The 22,469-nt window shown below is 46.8% G+C and overlaps 1 protein-coding gene across 1 annotated transcript in view; it reads right to left on the bottom strand.

The window, feature by feature from the left end:
- Window positions 1-12,326, bottom strand: part of LOC120039304 (CD9 antigen-like) — an 81,461-nt gene extending 69,135 nt beyond the window's left edge. Inside the window, exon 1 of the mRNA XM_038984760.1 lies at window positions 12,127-12,326. Within this exon, the coding sequence (XP_038840688.1) occupies window positions 12,127-12,195 (69 nt within the window). The 5' untranslated portion in view covers window positions 12,196-12,326. The remainder of the gene's footprint in view (window positions 1-12,126) is intronic.
- Between the last annotated feature and the right edge of the window lie 10,143 nt (window positions 12,327-22,469).

Genomic DNA, 22,469 nt, shown 5'->3' with positions numbered 1-22,469 from the left:
CCACTGATTAGTACGTCCCCTAGTCCCACTGATTAGTACGTCCCCTAGTCCCACTGATTAGTACGTCCCCTAGTCCCACTGATTAGTACGTCCCCTAGTCCCACTGATTAGTACGTCCCCTAGTCCCACTGATTAGTACGTCCCCTAGTCCCACTGATTAGTACGTCCCCTAGTCCCACTGATTAGTACGTCCCCTAGTCCCACTGATTAGTACGTCCCCTAGTCCCACTGATTAGTACGTCCCCTAGTCCCACTGATTAGTATGTCCCCTAGTCCCACTGATTAGTATGTCCCCTAGTCCCACTGATTAGTACTTGTATAAGTGAGCCCTTTGGCTTCCATTAGGCTGTCCATTATTGTTATAATGTCTGTTGGTGCGTGTTAGTACCTGTGCTTTGTGTTTTGGGCTTTCGTGCCCTTGTGGATTGCTCAGATGATTACGGGTCTCGTCCCGTGTGTTAATCATCGTGTGTTATTTATTCGAGGTACTCCTCGCTCTTTTGTTTTGGGTTTCTAACCTGTGTTTTGTTACGTGTTTGTTTGGTCTTCGTCTTAATCAATTTTAGAATGAGGCTGTAACGTAACAACATGTGGGAAAAGTTAAGGAGTCTGAGTCTCTAAACAATAGTGCAATTTTTAAGTTAAAAAAAAGGTATTAGGTGAACAATAGATAAGTAAAGAAATTAAAACAACAGTAAATAAGAAAGTGAATGCCAATAGTGCGGGTAGTCATTTGATGAACTGTTCAGGAGTCTGATGGGGGTAAAAACTGTGGAGAAGCCTTTTGGTCCCAGTATGCACTGTGGGCTACTCATCCAAGAAGTCTATTTTGCATTGATGACCACATATAATCTCAGTGACTGTTCAAACAGTAAACCAAACAAGAATCCACCCAAAAAGGTGTTTAGAAGTAATAACTATTGTGAAATGGACCGGCTGTAATCTATTGGACCAGACCATCACATAGTGATGAAGGCCTTGTTTCTATTGGACCAGACCATCACATAGTGATGAAGGCCTTGTTTCTATTGGACCAGACCATCACATGGAGGCCTTGTTTCTATTGGACCAGACCATCACATAGTGATGAAGGCCTTGTTTCTATTGGACCAGACCATCACATGGAGATGAAGGCCTTGTTTCTATTGGACCAGACCATCACATGGAGATGAAGGCCTTGTTTCTATTGGACCAGACCATCACATAGAGATGAAGGCCTTGTTTCTATTGGACCAGACCATCACATAGAGATGAAGGCCTTGTTTCTATTGGACCAGACCATCACATAGTGATGAAGGCCTTGTTTCTATTGGACCAGACCATCACATGGAGATGAAGGCCTTGTTTCTATTGGACCAGACCATCACATAGTGATGAAGGCCTTGTTTCTATTGGACCAGACCATCACATAGTGATGAAGGCCTTGTTTCTATTGGACCAGACCATCACATGGAGGCCTTGTTTCTATTGGACCAGACCATCACATAGTGATGAAGGCCTTGTTTCTATTGGACCAGACCATCACATAGTGATGAAGGCCTTGTTTCTATTGGACCAGACCATCACATAGTGATGAAGGCCTTGTTTCTATTGGACCAGACCATCACATAGTGATGAAGGCCTTGTTTCTATTGGACCAGACCATCACATAGTGATGAAGGCCTTGTTTCTATTGGACCAGACCATCACATAGTGATGAAGGCCTTGTTTCTATTGGACCAGACCATCACATAGTGATGAAGGCCTTGTTTCTATTGGACCAGACCATCACATAGTGATGAAGGCCTTGTTTCTATTGGACCAGACCATCACATAGTGATGAAGGCCTTGTTTCTATTGGACCAGACCATCACATAGTGATGAAGGCCTTGTTTCTATTGGACCAGACCATCACATAGAGGCCTTGTTTCTATTGGACCAGACCATCACATAGTGATGAAGGCCTTGTTTCTATTGGACCAGACCATCACATAGTGATGAAGGCCTTGTTTCTATTGGACCAGACCATCACATAGAGATGAAGGCCTTGTTTCTATTGGACCAGACCATCACATAGTGATGAAGGCCTTGTTTCTATTGGACCAGACCATCACATGGAGATGAAGGCCTTGTTTCTATTGGACCAGACCATCACATAGTGATGAAGGCCTTGTTTCTATTGGACCAGACCATCACATGGAGATGAAGGCCTTGTTTCTATTGGACCAGACCATCACATAGTGATGAAGGCCTTGTTTCTATTGGATCAGACCATCAGACTCTGTATAGTGTCTCCATCTAGTGGTGGAAATATAACACTGCAGGTCAGACTAAGATGTACCAGTTATAGTGATGATTAGGCGGAGGAGGAAGAGGAGCTTGTTGACTCCAATAGTTCTCTGTTCTGCTAGCCACATGATAATACAGGTAGCTAAGCCTCCTGGAGATTTACTACTGGATGTGCAGGTTTTTGTTCCAGCCCTGCTCTAGCAAACCTGATTTGACTAATTAGCTGCTCATCACTGTTTATGGGCCAGAGTCAGTTTCCATTATTTTTGTAGACAGCAGTCCAATCCTTTTACATCCACGAGGTGGAGTGAACGAGTGTACACTACGAAGGGTAAAGACGGGGAACAAGGGCTGTATGTATCAAGTGTCTCAGACTAGGAGGGCTGATCATTCAAAGACTCAGTCGTGTATTGATGTTTCTACCATCTTGCCTTTGTGCTGTTGTCTGTGCCCAATAATGTTTGTACCATGTTGTGGTGCTGCCATGTTGTTCTGCTACCATGTTGTGCTGCTACCATGTTGTGGTGCTGCTATGTTGTGCTGCTACCATGTTGTGTTGCTACCATGTTGTGGTGCTGCCATGTTGTGCTGCTGCCATGTTGTGGTGCTACCATGTTGTGTTGCTACCATGTTGTGGTGCTGCCATGTTGTTCTGCTGCCATGTTGTGGTGCTACCATGTTGTGTTGCTACCATGTTGTGGTGCTGCCATGTTGTTCTGCTGCCATGTTGTGCTGCTGCCATGTTGTGCTGCTGCCATGTTGTGCTGCTGCCATGTTGTGCTGCTGCCATGTTGTTCTGCTGCCATGTTGTGGTGCTACCATGTTGTGCTGCTGCCATGTTGTGGTGCTACCATGTTGTGGTGCTGCCATGTTGTGGTGCTACCATGTTGTGGTGCTGCCATGTTGTGTTGCTACCATGTTGTGGTGCTGCCATGTTGTGGTGCTGCCATGTTGTGGTGCTACCATGTTGTGGTGCTACCATGTTGTGCTGCTACCATGTTGTGGTGCTGCCATGTTGTGGTGCTGCCATGTTGTGGTGCTGCCATGTTGTGGTGCTGCCATGTTGTGCTGCTGCCATGTTGTGCTGCTGCCATGTGGTGCTGCCATGTTGTGGTGCTACCATGTTGTACTGCTACCATGTTGTGGTGCTGCCATGTTGTGGTGCTACCATGTTGTACTGCTACCATGTTGTGGTGCTACCATGTTGTGCTGCTGCCATGTTGTGCTGCTGCCATGTTGTGGTGCTGCCATGTTGTGGTGCTGCCATGTTGTGGTGCTACCATGTTGTACTGCTACCATGTTGTGGTGCTGCCATGTTGTGGTGCTACCATGTTGTGGTGCTACCATGTTGTGGTGCTGCCATGTTGTACTGCTGCCATGTTGTGCTGCTACCATGTTGTACTGCTACCATGTTGTACTGCTGCCATGTTGTACTGCTACCATGTTGTGCTGCTACCATGTTGTGGTGCTGCCATGTTGTGCTGCTACCATGTTGTGCTGCTACCATGTTGTGGTGCTACCATGTTGTGGTGTTGCTACCATGTTGTGGTGTTGCTACCATGTTGTGGTGTTGCTACCATGTTGTGGTGCTGCTACCATGTTGTGCTGCTACCATGTTGTGCTGCTACCATGTTGTGGTGCTACCATGTTGTGGTGCTGCTACCATGTTGTGGTGCTGCTACCATGTTGTGGTGCTGCTACCATGTTGTGGTGCTGCTACCATGTTGTGGTGCTGCTACCATGTTGTGCTGCTGCCATGTTGTGCTGCTACCATGTTGTGGTGCTACCATGTTGTGTTGCTGCTACCATGTTGTGGTGCTGCTACCATGTTGTGGTGCTGCTACCATGTTGTGGTGCTGCTACCATGTTGTGGTTCTGCCATGTTGTGGTGCTGCCATGTTGTGGTGCTGCCATGTTGTGGTGCTGCCATGTTGTACTGCTGCCATGTTGTGCTGCTGCCATGTTGTGGTGCTGCCATGTTGTACTGCTACCATGTTGTGCTGCTGCCATGTTGTGTTGCTGCCATGTTGTGGTGCTACCATGTTGTTCTGCTACCATGTTGTGCTGCTGCCATGTTGTGTTGCTGCCATGTTGTGTTGCTGCCATGTTGTGGTGCTACCATGTTGTTCTGCTACCATGTTGTGCTGCTGCCATGTTGTGGTGCTGCCATGTTGTGCTGCTGCCATGTTGTGCTGCTACCATGTTGTGCTGCTGCCATGTTGTACTGCTACCATGTTGTGCTGCTGCCATGTTGTGCTGCTACCATGTTGTGCTGCTGCCATGTTGTACTGCTACCATGTTGTGCTGCTGCCATGTTGTGTTGCTGCCATGTTGTGGTGCTACCATGTTGTTCTGCTACCATGTTGTGCTGCTGCCATGTTGTGTTGCTGCCATGTTGTGTTGCTGCCATGTTGTGGTGCTACCATGTTGTGGTGCTGCCATGTTGTGGTGCTACCATGTTGTGGTGCTACCATGTTGTGCTGCTACCATGTTGTGTTGCTACCATGTTGTGCTGCTGCCATGTTGTGCTGCTACCATGTTGTGCTGCTGCCATGTTGTGCTGCTGTCATGTTGTGCTGCTACCATGTTGTGGTGCTACCATGTTGTGTTGCTACCATGTTGTGCTGCTACCATGTTGTGCTGCTACCATGTTGTGTTGCTACCATGTTGTTGTCATGTTGTGTTGCTACCATGTTGTGTTGCTACCATGTTGTTGTCATGTTGTGTTGCTACCATGTTGTGTTGCTACCATGTTGTTGTCATGTTGTGCTGCTACCATGTTGTGCTGCTACCATGTTGTGTTGCTACCATGTTGTTGTCATGTTGTGCTGCTACCATGTTGTGCTGCTGCCATGTTGTGCTGCTACCATGTTGTGCTGCTGCCATGTTGTGCTGCTACCATGTTGTGCTGCTGCCATGTTGTGCTGCTACCATGTTGTGCTGCTGCCATGTTGTGCTGCTGCCATGTTGTGCTGCTGCCATGTTGTGCTGCTACCATGTTGTGCTGCTACCATGTTGTGCTGCTGCCATGTTGTGCTGCTGCCATGTTGTGCTGCTGCCATGTTATGCTGCTGTTTCTGGGTGATTTTGCAAATACGGGCCTTTTTGGGTCTCAGGGTTAGATTTTTAAGATAAAATGCGAATTTGCAGGGCTAGCCCTCTCCACAAGACCAGGTTAGGTAAATATCTAGCCTGACATGGAAGATGATAATGATTAGATATGGAGACATCATGGTTGGGTGCTGTTTTCTGTTTGTTCCCCCCTTGGTGGTGACAAGTTTGCCAGGGCTGCATCAATGACGACTGAGAAACACACACACACTGTTGACCTCTAGGGGTGTGTGTGTAACTGAAGCTCTGTTCTCCCTCAGGACTCTGGAGAATCAACAACAATGTCTTTGTCTCCCCGTCACCAGCCTCTCTCTCTCTACTTTTTCTCCAATCTCTCTTTCTATTTCCCTCTCTTTCTCTCTGTTCTCCACCCACGGGAGCACGGGAGCACGGGGGCACAGGGTGAGAAAGTCAGAGGAAGAAACCAATACACTTTCACTTTTTTGTCATAAAGCAACGTTTCCCAAACCAGGGCTGTTGTCCTTTTCTACCCAGAAGATCACACAACATGATAGCCTGGTGACCTTCCTCTTTTCTACCCAGAAGATCACACAACATGATAGCCTGGTAACCTTCCTCTTTTCTACCCAGAAGATCACACAACATGATAGCCTGGTAACCTTCCTCTTTTCTACCCAGAAGATCACACAACATGATAGCCTGGTAACCTTCCTCTTTTCTACCCAGAAGATCACACAACATGATAGCCTGGTAACCTTCCTCTTTTCTACCCAGAAGATCAGACAACATGATAGCCTGGTAACCTTCCTCTTTTCTACCCAGAAGATCACACAACATGATAGCCTGGTAACCTTCCTCTTTTCTACCCAGAAGATCAGACAACATGATAGCCTGGTAACCTTCCTCTTTTCTACCCAGAAGATCACACAACATGATAGCCTGGTAACCTTCCTCTTTTCTACCCAGAAGATCACACAACATGATAGCCTGGTAACCTTCCTCTTTTCTACCCAGAAGATCAGACAACATGATAGCCTGGTAACCTTCCTCTTTTCTACCCAGAAGATCACACAACATGATAGCCTGGTAACCTTCCTCTTTTCGACCCAGAAGATCAGACAACATGATAGCCTGGTAACCTTCCTCTTTTCTACCCAGAAGATCACACAACATGATAGCCTGGTGACCTTCCTCTTTTCTGCCCAGAAGATCACACAACATGTTAGCCTGGTAACCTTCCTCTTTTCTACCCAGAAGATCACACAACACGATAGCCTGGTGACCTTCCTCTTTTCTGCCCAGAAGATCACACAACATGTTAGCCTGGTAACCTTCTTCAATACACAGAAGATCACACAACATGAGAGCCTGAGTCTTCTTCCCAATACCTTTCTGATGCATATCAGTCACTTCAAACCTCCTTCAGATTGAAATACTGTCAAAAGGACCGGCAGACTGATGTGTAGTAAATAGACTGTCAAAAGGACCGGCAGACTGATGTGTAGTAAATAGACTGTCAAAAGGACCGGCAGACTGATGTGTAGTAAATAGACTGTCAAAAGGACCGGCAGACTGATGTGTAGTAAATAGACTGTCAAAAGGACCGGCAGACTGATTTGTAGTAAATAAACTGTCAAAAGGACTGGCAGACTGATTGGTAGTTAATAAACTGTCAAAAGGACTGGCAGACTGATTTGTAGTAAATAGACTGTCAAAAGGACCGGCAGACTGATTTGTAGTAAATAAACTGTCAAAAGGACTGGCAGACTGATTGGTAGTTAATAAACTGTCAAAAGGACTGGCAGACTGATTTGTAGTAAATAGACTGTCAAAGGACTAGCAGACTGATTGGTAGTAAATAGACTGTTTATTTTATTTGGGCTTTGACAGTCATTGAATGCATCACGTTTTCACATGGTGGGGTCGGTGGGGTATGGTGGGGTCGGTGGGGTATGGTGGGGTCGGTGGGGTATGGTGGGGTATGGTGGGGCATGGTGGGGTCGGTGGGGTATGGTGGGGTCGGTGGGGCATGGTGGGGCATGGTGGGGTCGGTGGGGTATGGTGGGGTCGGTGGGGTATGGTGGGGTCGGTGGGGTATGGTGGGGCATGGTGGGGTCGGTGGGGTATGGTGGGGTCGGTGGGGTATGGTGGGGTCGGTGGGGCATGGTGGGGTCGGTGGGGTATGGTGGGGTCGGTGGGGCATGGTGGGGTATGGTGGGGTCGGTGGGGCATGGTGGGGCATGGTGGGGTCGGTGGGGTATGGTGGGGCATGGTGGGGCATGGTGGGGTCGGTGGGGTATGGTGGGGTCGGTGGGGTATAGTGGGGTCGGTGGGGTATAGTGGGGTATGGTGGGGCATGGTGGGGTCGGTGGGGTATGGTGGGGTATGGTGGGGTACGGTGGGGTACGGTGGGGCATGGTGGGGTCGGTGGGGCATGGTGGGGTCGGTGGGGTATGGTGGGGTCGGTGGGGTATGGTGGGGTCGTGGGGTAGCCTACTCAATGGGACTCCCTAAATCTTTCTTAACTGACTTAACTGACTTGCCTAGTTAAATAAAGATTAAATAAAATAAATAAAAATACATTTAAAAAATTGTCTTAAATCTATGGCAAGATATGAAAATGCCAACAGTGATTCTAACATGTATTGACTCAGGGGTATGAATACTTATGTAAATTATACATTTCTGTATTTAATTTTCAATAAATTAGCAAAGATTTCTAAAAACATGTTTTCACTTTGTCATTATGGAGTATTGTGTGTAGAAGGGTGAAAAAATAATAACCCTAACCACTGTACTATCCTCTGTCTCCTCTGCTTCCTCCTGCATGCATTGCAGCCTGCCTCAGCCTCACAACTGAGTGCCACATCACGTCTCTTTAGCCTACTCTCTGTAAAGCAGAGTTACTAGGAGAACTTAACAGCCTGCCTCAGCCTCACAAACTGAGTGCCACATCACGTCTCTTTAGCCTACTCTCTGTAAAGCAGAGTTACTAGGAGAACTTAACAGCCTGCCTCAGCCTCACAAACTGAGCGCCACATCACGTCTCTTTAGCCTACTCTCTGTAAAGCAGAGTTACTAGGAGAACTTAACAGCCTGCCTCAGCCTCACAAACTGAGTGCCACATCACGTCTCTTTAGCCTACTCTCTGTAAAGCAGAGTTACTAGGAGAACTTAACAGCCTGCCTCAGCCTCACAAACTGAGTGCCACATCACGTCTCTTTAGCCTACTCTCTGTAAAGCAGAGTTACTAGGAGAACTTAACAGCCTGCCTCAGCCTCACAACTGAGCACCACATCACGTCTCTTTAGCCTACTCTCTGTAAAGCAGAGTTACTAGGAGAACTTAACAGCCTGCCTCAGCCTCACAACTGAGCGCCACATCACGTCTCTTTAGCCTACTCTCTGTAAAGCAGAGTTACTAGGAGAACTTAACAGCCTGCCTCAGCCTCACAAACTGAGCGCCACATCACGTCTCTTTAGCCTACTCTCTGTAAAGCAGAGTTACTAGGAGAACTTAACAGCCTGCCTCAGCCTCACAACTGAGCGCCACATCACGTCTCTTTAGCCTACTCTCTGTAAAGCAGAGTTACTAGGAGAACTTAACAGCGTATCTCCTGCTGAAGTAGTCTCCATGTTTCCTTCATCCTTCCAGTTCCGGTTTTACTGAGCCAGAGCCCTTCAACCTTACGGCAGTAGAAGTCTCTGCCGGCAAGCTAGCCGCCTGACTAGGGATTAACACCGGTAACCGTAACCGGTAACCGTAACCTGAATCCCAGGACTGTCCTCGGACCACTCTTCACATTTCCCCGAAAAAAAAATGTATGACAAGACCTGGGAAATGATATTTCCCCCCAATGTCACACGAATGCAATTCCACAAAATACACAACATTCCCAGGAGCAGATTGGGTAATGTATTATTTTCTGTCAAACAGGTTGTCATGGAAACCTTTAGCCGAGCGTATTTACTTCATACACCGTCGCCATGAATTCAAACCAGAAGCATCATTTACATTTCCGGATTGCACAAGAGACCCGAATGCAGTTGAGAGTTCTCCTCAGAACTTAAAATTTGAACCTGGTCCGATCCAAGCCTGGTGAGCTGGAGAAATGTAAGCTAAATTGAGGGGAGGGATATTTGGTAACAATTAGGCTGGAGAAATGTTAATAAATTGAGGTGAGTGCTAATGATCATCTTTATTCTAGTTTGCTGAAATATTAGCCAATCAATATTAGCCGTAACAGTATAACTTGTCCGTCCCCTCGCCCCGACCCGGGCGCGAACCAGGGACCCTCTGCACACATCAACGACAGTCACCCACGAAGCATCGTTACCCATCGCTCCACAAAGGCCGCGGCCCTTGCAGAGCAAGAGGAACCACAACTTCAAGGTCTCAGAGCGAGTGACGTCACCGATTGAAAGGCTATTAGCGCGCACCACCGCTAACTAGCTAGCCATTTCACATCGGTTACACCACCACTAACTAGCTAGCCATTTCACATCGGTTACACCACCGCTAACTAGCTAGCCATTTCACATCGGTTACACCACCGCTAACTAGCTAGCCATTTCACATCGGTTACACCACCACTAACTAGCTAGCCATTTCACATCGGTTACACCACCGCTAACTAGCTAGCCATTTCACATCGGTTACACCACCGCTAACTAGATAGCCATTTCACATCGGTTACACCACCACTAACTAGCTAGCCATTTCACATCGGTTACACCACCGCTAACTAGCTAGCCATTTCACATCGGTTACACCACCGCTAACTAGCTAGCCATTTCACATCGGTTACACCACCGCTAACTAGATAGCCATTTCACATCGGTTACACCACCACTAACTAGCTAGCCATTTCACATCGGTTACACCACCGCTAACTAGCTAGCCATTTCACATCGGTTACACCACCGCTAACTAGCTAGCCATTTCACATCGGTTACACCACCACTAACTAGATAGCCATTTCACATCGGTTACACCACCACTAACTAGATAGCCATTTCACATCGGTTACACCACCACTAACTAGCTAGCCATTTCACATCGGTTACACCACCGCTAACTAGATAGCCATTTCACATCGGTTACACCACCACTAACTAGATAGCCATTTCACATCGGTTACACCACCACTAACTAGCTAGCCATTTCACATCGGTTACACCACCGCTAACTAGCTAGCCATTTCACATCGGTTACACCACCACTAACTAGCTAGCCATTTCACATCGGTTACACCACCGCTAACTAGCTAGCCATTTCACATCGGTTACACCACCGCTAACTAGCTAGCCATTTCACATCGGTTACACCACCGCTAACTAGCTAGCCATTTCACATCGGTTACACCACCGCTAACTAGCTAGCCATTTCACATCGGTTACACCACCGCTAACTAGCTAGCCATTTCACATCGGTTACACCAGTCCCACTGAAACCCACAATTCTGACTCCTGTCTCGCTTGAAAAACCAAAGCGCGTCAAAATACCGCTATAACATTTCCTCAGCTTCTCTGCGCTGTCTGCTACTGCTGCCCCACACGTCGGTAGAGAACGTGTGATCAACAAACGGTATGGCACTAGGCCTAGATATGGAAATACATTTAAACAGAGTTGGTCCCTGTTAAGATACCTTGATATGTAAACAATTTACCCTCTTCATCTCCCCGTTATTCATGAGCTGATCTGCTGTCTGTATAATCATTAATTAACTCGATTTTGTCAAATAGGAGATATTTTGTAATTCGTTGGAGGTTATCTAGCAACTTTGGTCATGCGACTTTAGTTTGACTATCGTTACAAAGTTTGTATGATTGGACAACACAATAGCCTGCTCCGGGTGCGCTCTGTGTCGAGATAGCATAGGCCTACTGCTGAAAGGCACTGAATTAATTGAGGAACATTATAACGGTTTTAAAATGGCATTTTTTCCCGGTATCTAGCAAACACTATCTGCAGCGTCTCTAGCTGCCTACTTGAGCGGACTCCAAGCATGGGCAGTTCGTTTCACGTCTCAGGCCCTCGGTCTGTGCAGCGAGAGGGCGGATTTAACCGTTTGAGAGAGTAGTGAATGCGCTGCTATAAAAACAAATCCGGGAGGCATATCCGGGGGACGCAGGTGAACATAACGAACAAACCAGTTTTCAAGATTCCACTCGTTCGTAAAGAGGCAGGCGCTGATTTTTTTTATTTTTTTATTTCACCTTTATTTAACCAGGTAGTCTAGTTGAGAACAAGTTCTCATTTACAACTGCGACCTGGCCAAGATAAAGCAAAGCAGTGCGACACAAACAACAACACAGAGTTACACATGGAATAAAACAATAAACATAGAACTGATAGATCAAGAATATAAGCGTTCTGACCTTTGATCAACGCTGGGAGCAATATTTAGATGTTGAGCCATCATTTATTTTCTTTATTGTGTAGAAAATATATACTTTTGTTATTGACTTTTCAAATTAGAAAAAAAATGTCCGAGGTCCGGACTGAGGTGTCCTAATTGGTAGTTAGCCCAACCGAGGTCCGGACCGAGGTGTCCTAGTTGGTAGTTAGCCCAACCGAGGTCCGGACCGAGGTGTCCTAATTGGTAGTTAGCCCAACCGAGGTCCGGACCGAGGTGTCCTAATTGGTAGTTAGCCCAACCGAGGTCCGGACCGAGGTGTCCTAATTGGTAGTTAGCCCAACCGAGGTCCGGACCGAGGTGTCCTAATTGGTAGTTAGCCCGACCGCAGTATTCAGTCATAACGAGGTGCATTGAGTGAGACTCACCCAGAAGACGAAGTTGAAGATGAACAAGATATATTTGACGCAAGTCTCTCCTCCCGTCAGCAGCGCCATGGTCCGTCTGTCTGTCAGATGAAGAGATTTAGACGTCTGTAATACTGTTATAAAAGGTTGTTGATTCCGGTCAGTTGGGCGAATGGAAGTTGATGGAAGTCCTCTCTGTCTCTGTCTCTGCTGTCTGCGTGCTGTGCGTGGTGGTGCCTATATAGAGGCGCACAGCACTCCCACCTCAGACACAAATTGTCTGCCACTTTTTTCTTTCTCTCTCTCTCTTTCATTATTTTTTTCTTGAGGTTTTTTATGGTCAATATACAGAATATGAACAACTAGTCAGATTTGAGTCCTATAGATTTAGTCAGGTTGTTACTAAACACTGTTTCTGTGTGTGTGAGGCTGAGGTGATTCACTCTGACAAGGCATACTGTTAATTACAGGTCAGATCAGCCTCTCTCTGGCTCTTTGCTTAGTCTGAGTCCTGACACAAATAAACACACACACAAATAAACACGCACACATGCACGGATAGAGGGTCAGAGAAGCAAGGACAGAGGGACAGTGTCCTTGCAGCAATGTCCAGAACAATGGTTCCTGTTGTGTCCAGAGAGTCTGTCTTCCCACTGCACTGTGATACACATACCACACAGCCTGTCCCTTGTGTGTTACTGTAATCATGGACCAGGTTTAGCCTGTCCCTTGTGTGTTACTGTAATCATGGACCAGGTTTAGCCTGTCCCTTGTGTGTGTTACTGTAATCATGGACCAGGTTTAGCCTGTCCCTTGTGTGTTACTGTAATCATGGACCAGGTTTAGCCTGTCCCTTGTGTGTTTGTTACTGTAATCATGGACCAGGTTTAGCCTGTCCCTTGTGTGTGTGTTACTGTAATCATGGACCAGGTTTAACCTGTCCCTTGTGTGTGTGTGTGTTACTGTAATCATGGACCAGGTTTAGCCTGTCCCTTGTGTGTTACTGTAATCATGGACCAGGTTTAGCCTGTCCCTTGTGTGTTACTGTAATCATGGACCAGGTTTAGCCTGTCCCTTGTGTGTTACTGTAATCATGGACCAGGTTTAGCCTGTCCCTTGTGTGTTACTGTAATCATGGACCAGGTTTAGCCTGTCCCTTGTGTGTTACTGTAATCATGGACCAGGTTTAGCCTGTCCCTTGTGTGTGTTACTGTAATCATGGACCAGGTTTAGCCTGTCCCTTGTGTGTGTTACTGTAATCATGGACCAGGTTTAGCCTGTCCCTTGTGTGTGTTACTGTAATCATGGACCAGGTTTAGCCTGTCCCTTGTGTGTTACTGTAATCATGGACCAGGTTTAGCCTGTCCCTTGTGTGTTACTGTAATCATGGACCAGGTTTAGCCTGTCCCTTGTGTGTTACTGTAATCATGGACCAGGTTTAGCCCGCACCATTGACAATGATGATTGTGATGGCTGCCTCATATCTGTCAGCAGTGCAGGATGAATGTTGGTGTGTGTGTGTAGCTGTGTATGTGTAGTGGTGTGTGTGTAGCGGTGTGTATGTGTAGTGGTGTGTGTGTAGCGGTGTGTATGTGTAGTGGTGTGTGTGTAGCGGTGTGTATGTGTAGTGGTGTGTGTGTAGTGGTGTGTGTGTATGTGTAGCGGTGTGTGTGTAGCGGTGTGTATGTGTAGTGGTGTGTGTGTTTGTGTGTAGCGGTGAATGTGTAGTGGTGTGTGTGTAGTGGTGTGTGTGTAGCTGTGTATGTGTAGTGGTGTGTGTGTTTGTGTGTAGCGGTGAATGTGTTTGTGTGTAGCGGTGAATGTGTAGCGGTGTGTGTGTTTGTGTGTAGCGGTGAATGTGTAGCGGTGTGTGTGTTTGTGTGTAGCGGTGAATGTGTAGTGGTGTGTGTGTAGTGGTGTGTGTGTAGCTGTGTATGTGTAGTGGTGTGTGTGTAGCGGTGTGTGTGTGTGTGTGTAGCGGTGTGTGTGTAGCGGTGTGTATGTGTAGTGGTGTGTGTGTTTGTGTGTGTAGTGGTGTGTGTGTATGTGTAGCGGTGTGTGTGTAGCGGTGTGTATGTGTAGTGGTGTGTATGTGTAGCGGTGTGTGTGTAGTGGTGTGTGTGTTTGTGTGTAGCGGTGAATGTGTAGTGGTGTGTGTGTAGCGGTGTGTGTGTTTGTGTGTAGCGGTGAATGTGTAGTGGTGTGTGTGTAGTGGTGTGTGTGTAGTGGTGTGTGTGTAGCGGTGTGTGTGTAGCTGTGTAGTGGTGTGTGTGTAGCGGTGTGTATGTGTAGCGGTGTGTGTGTAGTGGTGTGTGTGTTTGTGTGTAGCGGTGAATGTGTAGTGGTGTGTGTGTAGTGGTGTGTGTGTGTGTGTGTAGCGGTGTGTGTGTGTGTGTGTAGCGGTGTGTGCGTGTGTGTGTAGCGGTGTGTGCGTGTGTGTGTAAGTAGCGGTGTGTGTGTGTGTAGTGGTGTGTGTGTAGCGGTTTGTGTGTGTGTGTAATGGTGTGTGTGTGTAGTGGTGTGTGTGTGTAGTGGTGTGTGTTTGTGTATAGGGGTGTGTGTGTAATGGTGTGTGTGTGTAATGGTGTGTGTGTGTAATGGTGTGTGTGTGTAATGGTGTGTGTGTGTAATGGTGTGTGTGTGTGTAATGGTGTGTGTGTGTATAGGGATGTGTGTGTATAGGGGTGTGTGTAGTGGTGTGTGTGTGTAAGTAGCGGTGTGTGTGTAGTGGTTTGTGTGTGTGTGTAATGGTGTGTGTGTGTAGTGGTGTGTGTGTAGCGGTGTGTGTGTGTGTATAGGGGTGTGTGTTTCTCTATTCCTCCCAAAACAACAGCAGCAGCAGACAAAGACCTCATTTAGAGTTGGGCTGTGGTGTGACACGGCTAGGAGGAGGGAGGGAGAGGAGAGGAGGGGAGGGGAGGGGAGGGGAGGGGAGAGGAGGGGAGGGGAGGGGAGGGGAGGGAGGGAGAGGAGAGGAGGGGAGGGGAGAGGAGGGGAGAGGCTGTGGTGTGACACGGCTAGGAGGAGGGAGGGAGAGAAGGGCTGTTCATCACATTCCTGATGCACAATCACATTACTGAAATGTTTCAAATACAATACAAACTGTGTTGTGATAACATTAGTGTTACATTATTCAAACTGTGTTGTGATAAATAAAAACACTACATAAAGAGAGACCTAAGACAACATAGCAAGGCAGCAACACATAACACAACACAACATGGTAACACAACATGGTAACAACACAACATGGTAACACAACATGGTAACACAACATGACAACAACACAACATGGTAACAACACAACATGACAACAACATGGTAACAACACAACATGGTAACACAACATGGTAACACAACATGACAACAACACAACATGGTAACAACACAACATGGTAACACAACATGGTAACATGGTAACAACACGGTAACAACATGGTAACACCACAACATGGTAACAACACATGGTAACACAACATGGTAACAACACATGGTAACACAACATGGTAACAACACATGGTAACACAACATGGTAACAACACATGGTAACACAACACATGGTAACACAACATGGCAACACAACATGGTAACACAACATGGTAACAACACAACATGGTAACAACACAACATGGCAACAACACAACATGGTAACAACACAACATGGTAACAACACAACATGGCAACAACACAACATGGTAACAACACGGTAACAACACATGGTAACAACACATGGCAACAACACATGGTAACACAACAACACAACATGGTAACACCACAACATGGTAACACTACAACATGGTAACACCACAACATGACAACACCACAACATGGTAGCACCACAACATGGTAACACCACAACATGGTAACACCACAACATGGTAACACCACAACATGGTAACACCACAACATGGTAACACCACAACATGGTAACACCACAACATGGTAACACCACAACATGGTAACACCACAACATGGTAACACCACAACATGGTAACACCACAACATGGTAACACCACAACATGGTAACACCACAACATGGTAACACCACAACATGGTAACACCACAACATGGTAACACCACAACATGGTAACACCACAACATGGTAACACCACAACATGGTAACACCACAACATGGTAACACCACAACATGGTAACACCACAACATGGTAACACCACAACATGGTAACACCACAACATGGTAACACCACAACATGGTAACACCACAACATGGTAGCAACACAGCATGGTAACACATGGTAGCAACACAGCATGGTAACACATGGTAGCAACACAGCATGGTAACACATGGTAGCAACACAGCATGGTAACACATGGTAGCAACACAACATGACAACAACATGGTAACAACACGGTAACAACACAACATGGTAGCAGCACAACATGACAACAACATGGTAACAACACAACATGGTAACAACACATGGTAGCAGCACAACATGACAACAACATGGTAACACATGACAACATGGTAACAGCACAGCATGGTAACAACACAAAATGAAAACATGGTAGCAGCACAACATGACAACAACATGGTAACAACACAACATGGTAACACAACATGGTAGCAGCACAACATGGTGGCAGCACAAAACATGCTACAAACATTATTGGACACAGACAACAGCACAAAGGGCAAGAAGGTAGAGACAACAATACATCACACAAAGCAGCCACAACTGTCAGTAAGAGTGTCCAGGATTGAGTCTTTGAATGAAGAGATTGAGATAAAACGGTCCAGTTTGAGTGTTTGTTGCAGCTCGTTCCAGTCGCTAGCTGCAGCGAACTGAAAGACGAGCGACCCAGGGATGTGTGTGCTTTGGGGACCTTTAACAGAATGTGACTGGCAGAACGGGTGTTGTATGTGGAGGATGAGGGCTGCAGTAGATATCTCAGATAGGGGGGGGTGAGGCCTAAGAGGGTTTTATAAACAAGCATCAACCAGTGGGTCTAGCGACGGGTATACAGAGATGACCAGTTTACAGAGGAGTACAGAGTGCAGTGATATGTTCTATAAGGAGCATTGGTGGCAAATATGGCAGAATGGTAAAGAACATCTACCCACTCGAGAGCACCCTTACCTGTCTTCATCTGAATCAGGGTTAGTTTGGCAGCTGGGGTGTTACGCCTCTTGGAGGGGGGGGGGACGCAACACCCTGCTACACTCAACTCCCCGTGGAGTTGATTGTAGTTGGAGTGAAAGAGGTACGTGACTGCAGGTGGAGTGAAAGAGGTCTGTGATTGTAGGTGGAGTGAAAGAGGTCTGTGATTGTAGGTGCGGGTAAGGATGACAGAGAATTTTACCATTAACAGGGAATTTATTCCTTCACACGGTAACTTTGGGAAAAAGGGGCTGGACAGAACCAAAGCAAAGAAAGTTAAAGTTAAAGAATCCCCTCTTAGCACCACCTGGCACGCTAACCAAAATACAGGGGTCCGCCCAGGTCTTACCTAGTGTGCATGGACAGAGTACATACTACGGGTATATGTATGCCCGCAGGCCTCTTGCCTCACCACTCCCAAGGTGCTTTCCCCTTTCCCCTCCCCCTTCCCCCCTGGGAACAAAAACAGAATAATACTAATGTAACATGAACCATTTCAATCATCAAAACAAAGTCCTTGTGACAAAAACACCTCGGCAGGACCGGCTCCAAAAACACCTCGGCAGGACCGGCTCCAAAAACACCTCGGCAGGACCGGCTCCAAAAACACCTCGGCAGGACCGGCTCCAAAAACACCTCGGCAGGACCGGCTCCAAAAACACCTCGGCAGGACCGGCTCCAAAAATACTTTACAAAAACACCTCAGCAGGACCGGCTACAAAAATACTTTACAAAAACCCCTCAGCAGGACCGGCTACAAAAATACTTTACAAAAACACCTCAGCAGGACCGGCTACAAAAATACTTTACAAAAACACCTCAGCAGGACCGGCTACAAAAATACTTTACAAAAACTGTCTGCGCAACAACCACACAGCACATACCAATAAGCTCTGTCTCTCTGAGCAAAGGAACACTGGCTTTTATACAGCTGGAGAATGAGTCTGTAATTGCAGACAGCTGTATCCCCTGATGAGAGGGCGGGGTCAGCTCCAATCTGCAACGGGGCCGACCAATCAGCTGCTTGGGGGAATCCAGGAAGCCATTTCCTGAAATACTGAAATACATACACATACACCTCTGCTGTTTTCAACCAGGATCTCAGCGATCACTGCCTCATTGCCTGCATCCGCTATGGGTCCGCGGTCAAACGACCACCCCTCATCACTGTCAAACGCTCCCTAAAACACTTCAGCGAGCAGGCCTTTCTAATCGACCTGGCCCGGGTATCCTGGAAGGATATTAACCTCATCCTGTCAGTTGAGGATGCTGGTCATTCTTTAAAAGTGCCTTCCTCACCATCTTAAATAAGCATGCCCCATTCAATAAATGTAGAACTAAGAACAGATATGTCCCTTGGTTCTCTCCAGACCTGACTGCCCTTGACCAGCACAAAAACATCCTGTGGCTTACTGCATTAGCATCGAATAGTCCCCGCAATATGCAACTGTTCAAGGAAGTCAGGGAACAATACACGCAGTCAGTCAGGGAAGGAAAGGCTAGCTTTTTCAAGCAGAAATTTGCATCTTGTAGCTCTAAGTCCAAATAGTTTTGGGACACTGTAAAGTCCATGGAGAACAAGAGCACCTCCTCCCAGCTGTCCACTGCACTGAGGCTAGGTAACACGGTCACAACCGATAAATCCATAATAATCGAATATTTCAATAAGCATTTCTCTACAGCTGGCCATGCCTTCCTCCTGGCTACCCCTACCCTGGCCAACAGCTCTGCACCCCCCGCAGCTATTTGCCCGAGCCTTCCCAGCTTCTCCTTCACCCAAATCCAGATAGCAGATGTTCTGAAACAGCTGCAAAACCTGGACCCGTACAAATCAGCTGGGCTAGACAATCTGGACTCTCTCTTTCTAAAATTATCCGCACTATTATTGCAACCCCTATTACCAGTCTGTTCAACCTCTCTTTCGTATCGTCCGAGATCCCTAAAGATCGGAAAGCTGCCACGGTCATCCCCCTCTTCAAAGGGGGTGACACTCTAGACCCAAACTGTTATAGACCCATATCCATCCTGCCCTGCCTTTCTAAAGTCTTCGAAAGCCACGTTAACAAACAGATCACTGACCATTTCGAATCCCACCATACCTTCTCAGCTGTGCAATCCGGTTTCCGAGCTGGTCACGGGTGCACCTCAGCCATGCTCAAGGTATTAAACAATATCATAACTGCCATCAATAAAAGACAGTACTGTGCAGCCGTCTTCATCGACCACGCCAAGGTTTTCGACTGTCAATCACCGTATTCTTATCGGCAGACTCAACAGCCTTGGTTTCTCAAATGACTGCCTCGCCTGGTTCACCAACTACTTCGCAGACAGAGTTCAGTGTGTCAAATCGGAGGGCCTGCTGTCCGGACCTCTGGCAGTCTCTATGGGGGTGCCACAGGGTTCAATTCTCGGGCCGACTCTTTTCTCTGTATATATCAATGATGTTGCTCTTGCTGCGGGCGATTCCCTGATCCACCTCTACGCAGACGACACCATTCTGTATACTTCCGGCCCTTCCTTGGACACTGTGTTAACTAACCTCCAAACGAGCTTCAATGCCATACAACACTCCTTCCGTGGCCTCCAACTGCTCTTAAACGCTAGTAAAAACAAATGCATGCTTTTCAACCGTTCGCTGCCCGCACCCGCCCGCCTGACCAGCATCACTATTCTGGACAGTTCTGACCTAGAATACGTGGACAACTACAAATACCTAGGTGTCTGGCTAGACTGTAAACTCTCCTTCCAGACTCATATTAAACATCTCCAATCCAAAATCAAATTTAGAATCGGCTTTCTTCACTCAAGCCGCCAAACTTACCCTAGTAAAACTGTCTATCCTTCCGATCTCCGACTTTGGCGAAGAAAATAGCTACAAAATAGCTTCCAATACTCTACTCAGCAAACTTGGGACAGTCTATCACAGTGCCATCCGTTTTGTTACCAAATCACCTTATACCACCCTCCACTGCACTGCGACCTGTAAGCTCTAGTCGGCTGGCCCTCGCTACCTATTCATCGCCAGACCCACTGGCTCCAGGTCATCTATAAGTCTATGCTACGTAAAGCTCCACCTTATCTCAGCTCACTGGTCACGATAACAACACCCACCTGTAGCACACGTTCCAGCAGGTATATCTCACTGGTCATCCCCAAAGCCAACACCTCCTTTGGCCGCCTTTCCTTCCAGTTCTCTGCTGCCAGTGACTGGAACGAATTGCAAAAATCGCTGAAGCTGGAGACTTACATTTCCCTCACTAACTTTAAACATCAACTATCTGAGCAGCTAACCGATCGCTGCGGCTGTACATAGTCCATCTGTAAATAGCCCACCCAATCTACCTACCTCATCCCCATATTGTTTTTATTTACTTTTCTACTTTTCTACTTATTTACTACTTGCACATCATCATCTGCTCATCTATCACTCCAGTGTTAATCTGCTAAATTGTAATTACTTTGCTACTATGGTCTATTTACTGCCTTACCTCCTCACGCCATTTGCACACACTGTATATAGACTTTCTTTTTTTTCCTATTGTGTTACTGACTGTATGTTTGTTTATTCCATGTGTAACTCTGTGTTGTTGTTTGTGTCACACTGCTTTGCTTTATCTTGGCCAGGTCGCAGTTGTAAATGAGAACTTGTTCTCAACTAGCTTACCTGGTTAAATAAAGGTTAAATAAAAATAAAATAAAAAAATACATACAAACAAACAACAACACAGAAACTGGGGAACGTAACATGGGGTGAAAGAGGAATGATTGGTGACAGGCAGTGGCTGAGACAGCAGATTTTCTGACTTCATACACTGCACTCTTTGAGAGAGGTAGTTAGCAAACCAGGCCAAAGACCACCAGGCCAAAGACCCCTGATTTAACTTTAGCCTGCAGCCTTGATATGTGCTGAGAGAAGGACAGTGTACCGTCTAGCCATACTCCCAAGTACTTGTATGAGGTGACTACCTCAAGCTCTAAATCCTCAGAGGTAGTAATCACACCTGTGGGGATAGGGGCATTCTTCTTACCAAACCACATGACCTTTGTTTTGGAGGTGTTCAGAACAAGGTTAAGGGCAGAGAAAGCTTGTTGGACACTAAGAAAGCTTTGTTGTAGAGCGTTTAACACAAAATCCGGGGAGGGGCCAGCTGAGTATAAGACTGTATCATCTGCATATAAATGGATGAGAGAGCTTCCTACTGCCTGAGCTATGTTGTTGATGTAAATTGAGAAGAGTGTGGGGCCTAGGATTGAGCCTTGCGGTACTCCCTTGGTGACAGGCAGTGGCTGAGACAGCAGATTTTATGACTTTATAACATTATTGTTACATTATCCAAACTTTGTGACCGCTATTTGAATATATATAATATGTAGAGAAATCAGGTGGGTCAGGAAGGTCAGGCTACCCTCCATAAAGAACAACGTTATAGGGTTAGGAGGGTCAGGAGGGTTAGGAGGGTCAGGCTACCATCCATAAAGAACAACGTTATAGGGTTAGGAGGGTCAGGCTACCATCCATAAAGAACAACGTTATAGGGTTAGGAGGGTCAGGAGGGTTAGGAGGGTCAGGCTACCATCCATAAAGAACAACGTTATAGGGTTAGGAGGGTCAGGCTACCATCCATAAAGAACAACGTTATAGGGTTAGGAGGGTCAGGAGGGTTAGGAGGGTCAGGCTACCATCCATAAAGAACAACGTTATAGGGTTAGGAGGGTCAGGAGGGTCAGGCTACCGTCCATAAAGAACAACGTTATAGGGTTAGGAGGGTCAGGAGGGTTAGGAGGGTCAGGCTACCATCCATAAAGAACAACGTTATAGGGTTAGGAGGGTCAGGCTACCATCCATAAAGAACAACGTTATAGGGTCAGGAGGGTCAGGAGGGTCAGGCTACCGTCCATAAAGAACAACGTTATAGGGTTAGGAGGGTCAGGAGGGTCAGGCTACCGTCCATAAAGAACAACGTTATAGGGTTAGGAGGGTTAGGAGGGTCAGGAGGGTCAGGCTACCGTCCATAAAGAACAACGTTATAGGGTTAGGAGGGTCAGGAGGGTCAGGCTACCGTCCATAAAGAACAACGTTATAGGGTTAGGAGGGTTAGGAGGGTCAGGAGGGTCAGGCTACCATCCAAAAATAACTGATGTTGCTGTATAGAGGAGGCTCCTGTTCCTTCCTTATGGAACATATTTTATCATCTTCAACACCACTTGTGTTGTAAAAAATGTATGTAGATAACTAATACT

The sequence above is a fragment of the Salvelinus namaycush genome, unplaced genomic scaffold (assembly GCF_016432855.1).
Source record: "Salvelinus namaycush isolate Seneca unplaced genomic scaffold, SaNama_1.0 Scaffold263, whole genome shotgun sequence".
In the NCBI taxonomy this organism is placed as follows: domain Eukaryota; kingdom Metazoa; phylum Chordata; class Actinopteri; order Salmoniformes; family Salmonidae; genus Salvelinus; species Salvelinus namaycush.
Note: the sequence above shows the minus strand (reverse complement) of the source record. Positions and strands in the feature narration are given on the sequence as shown.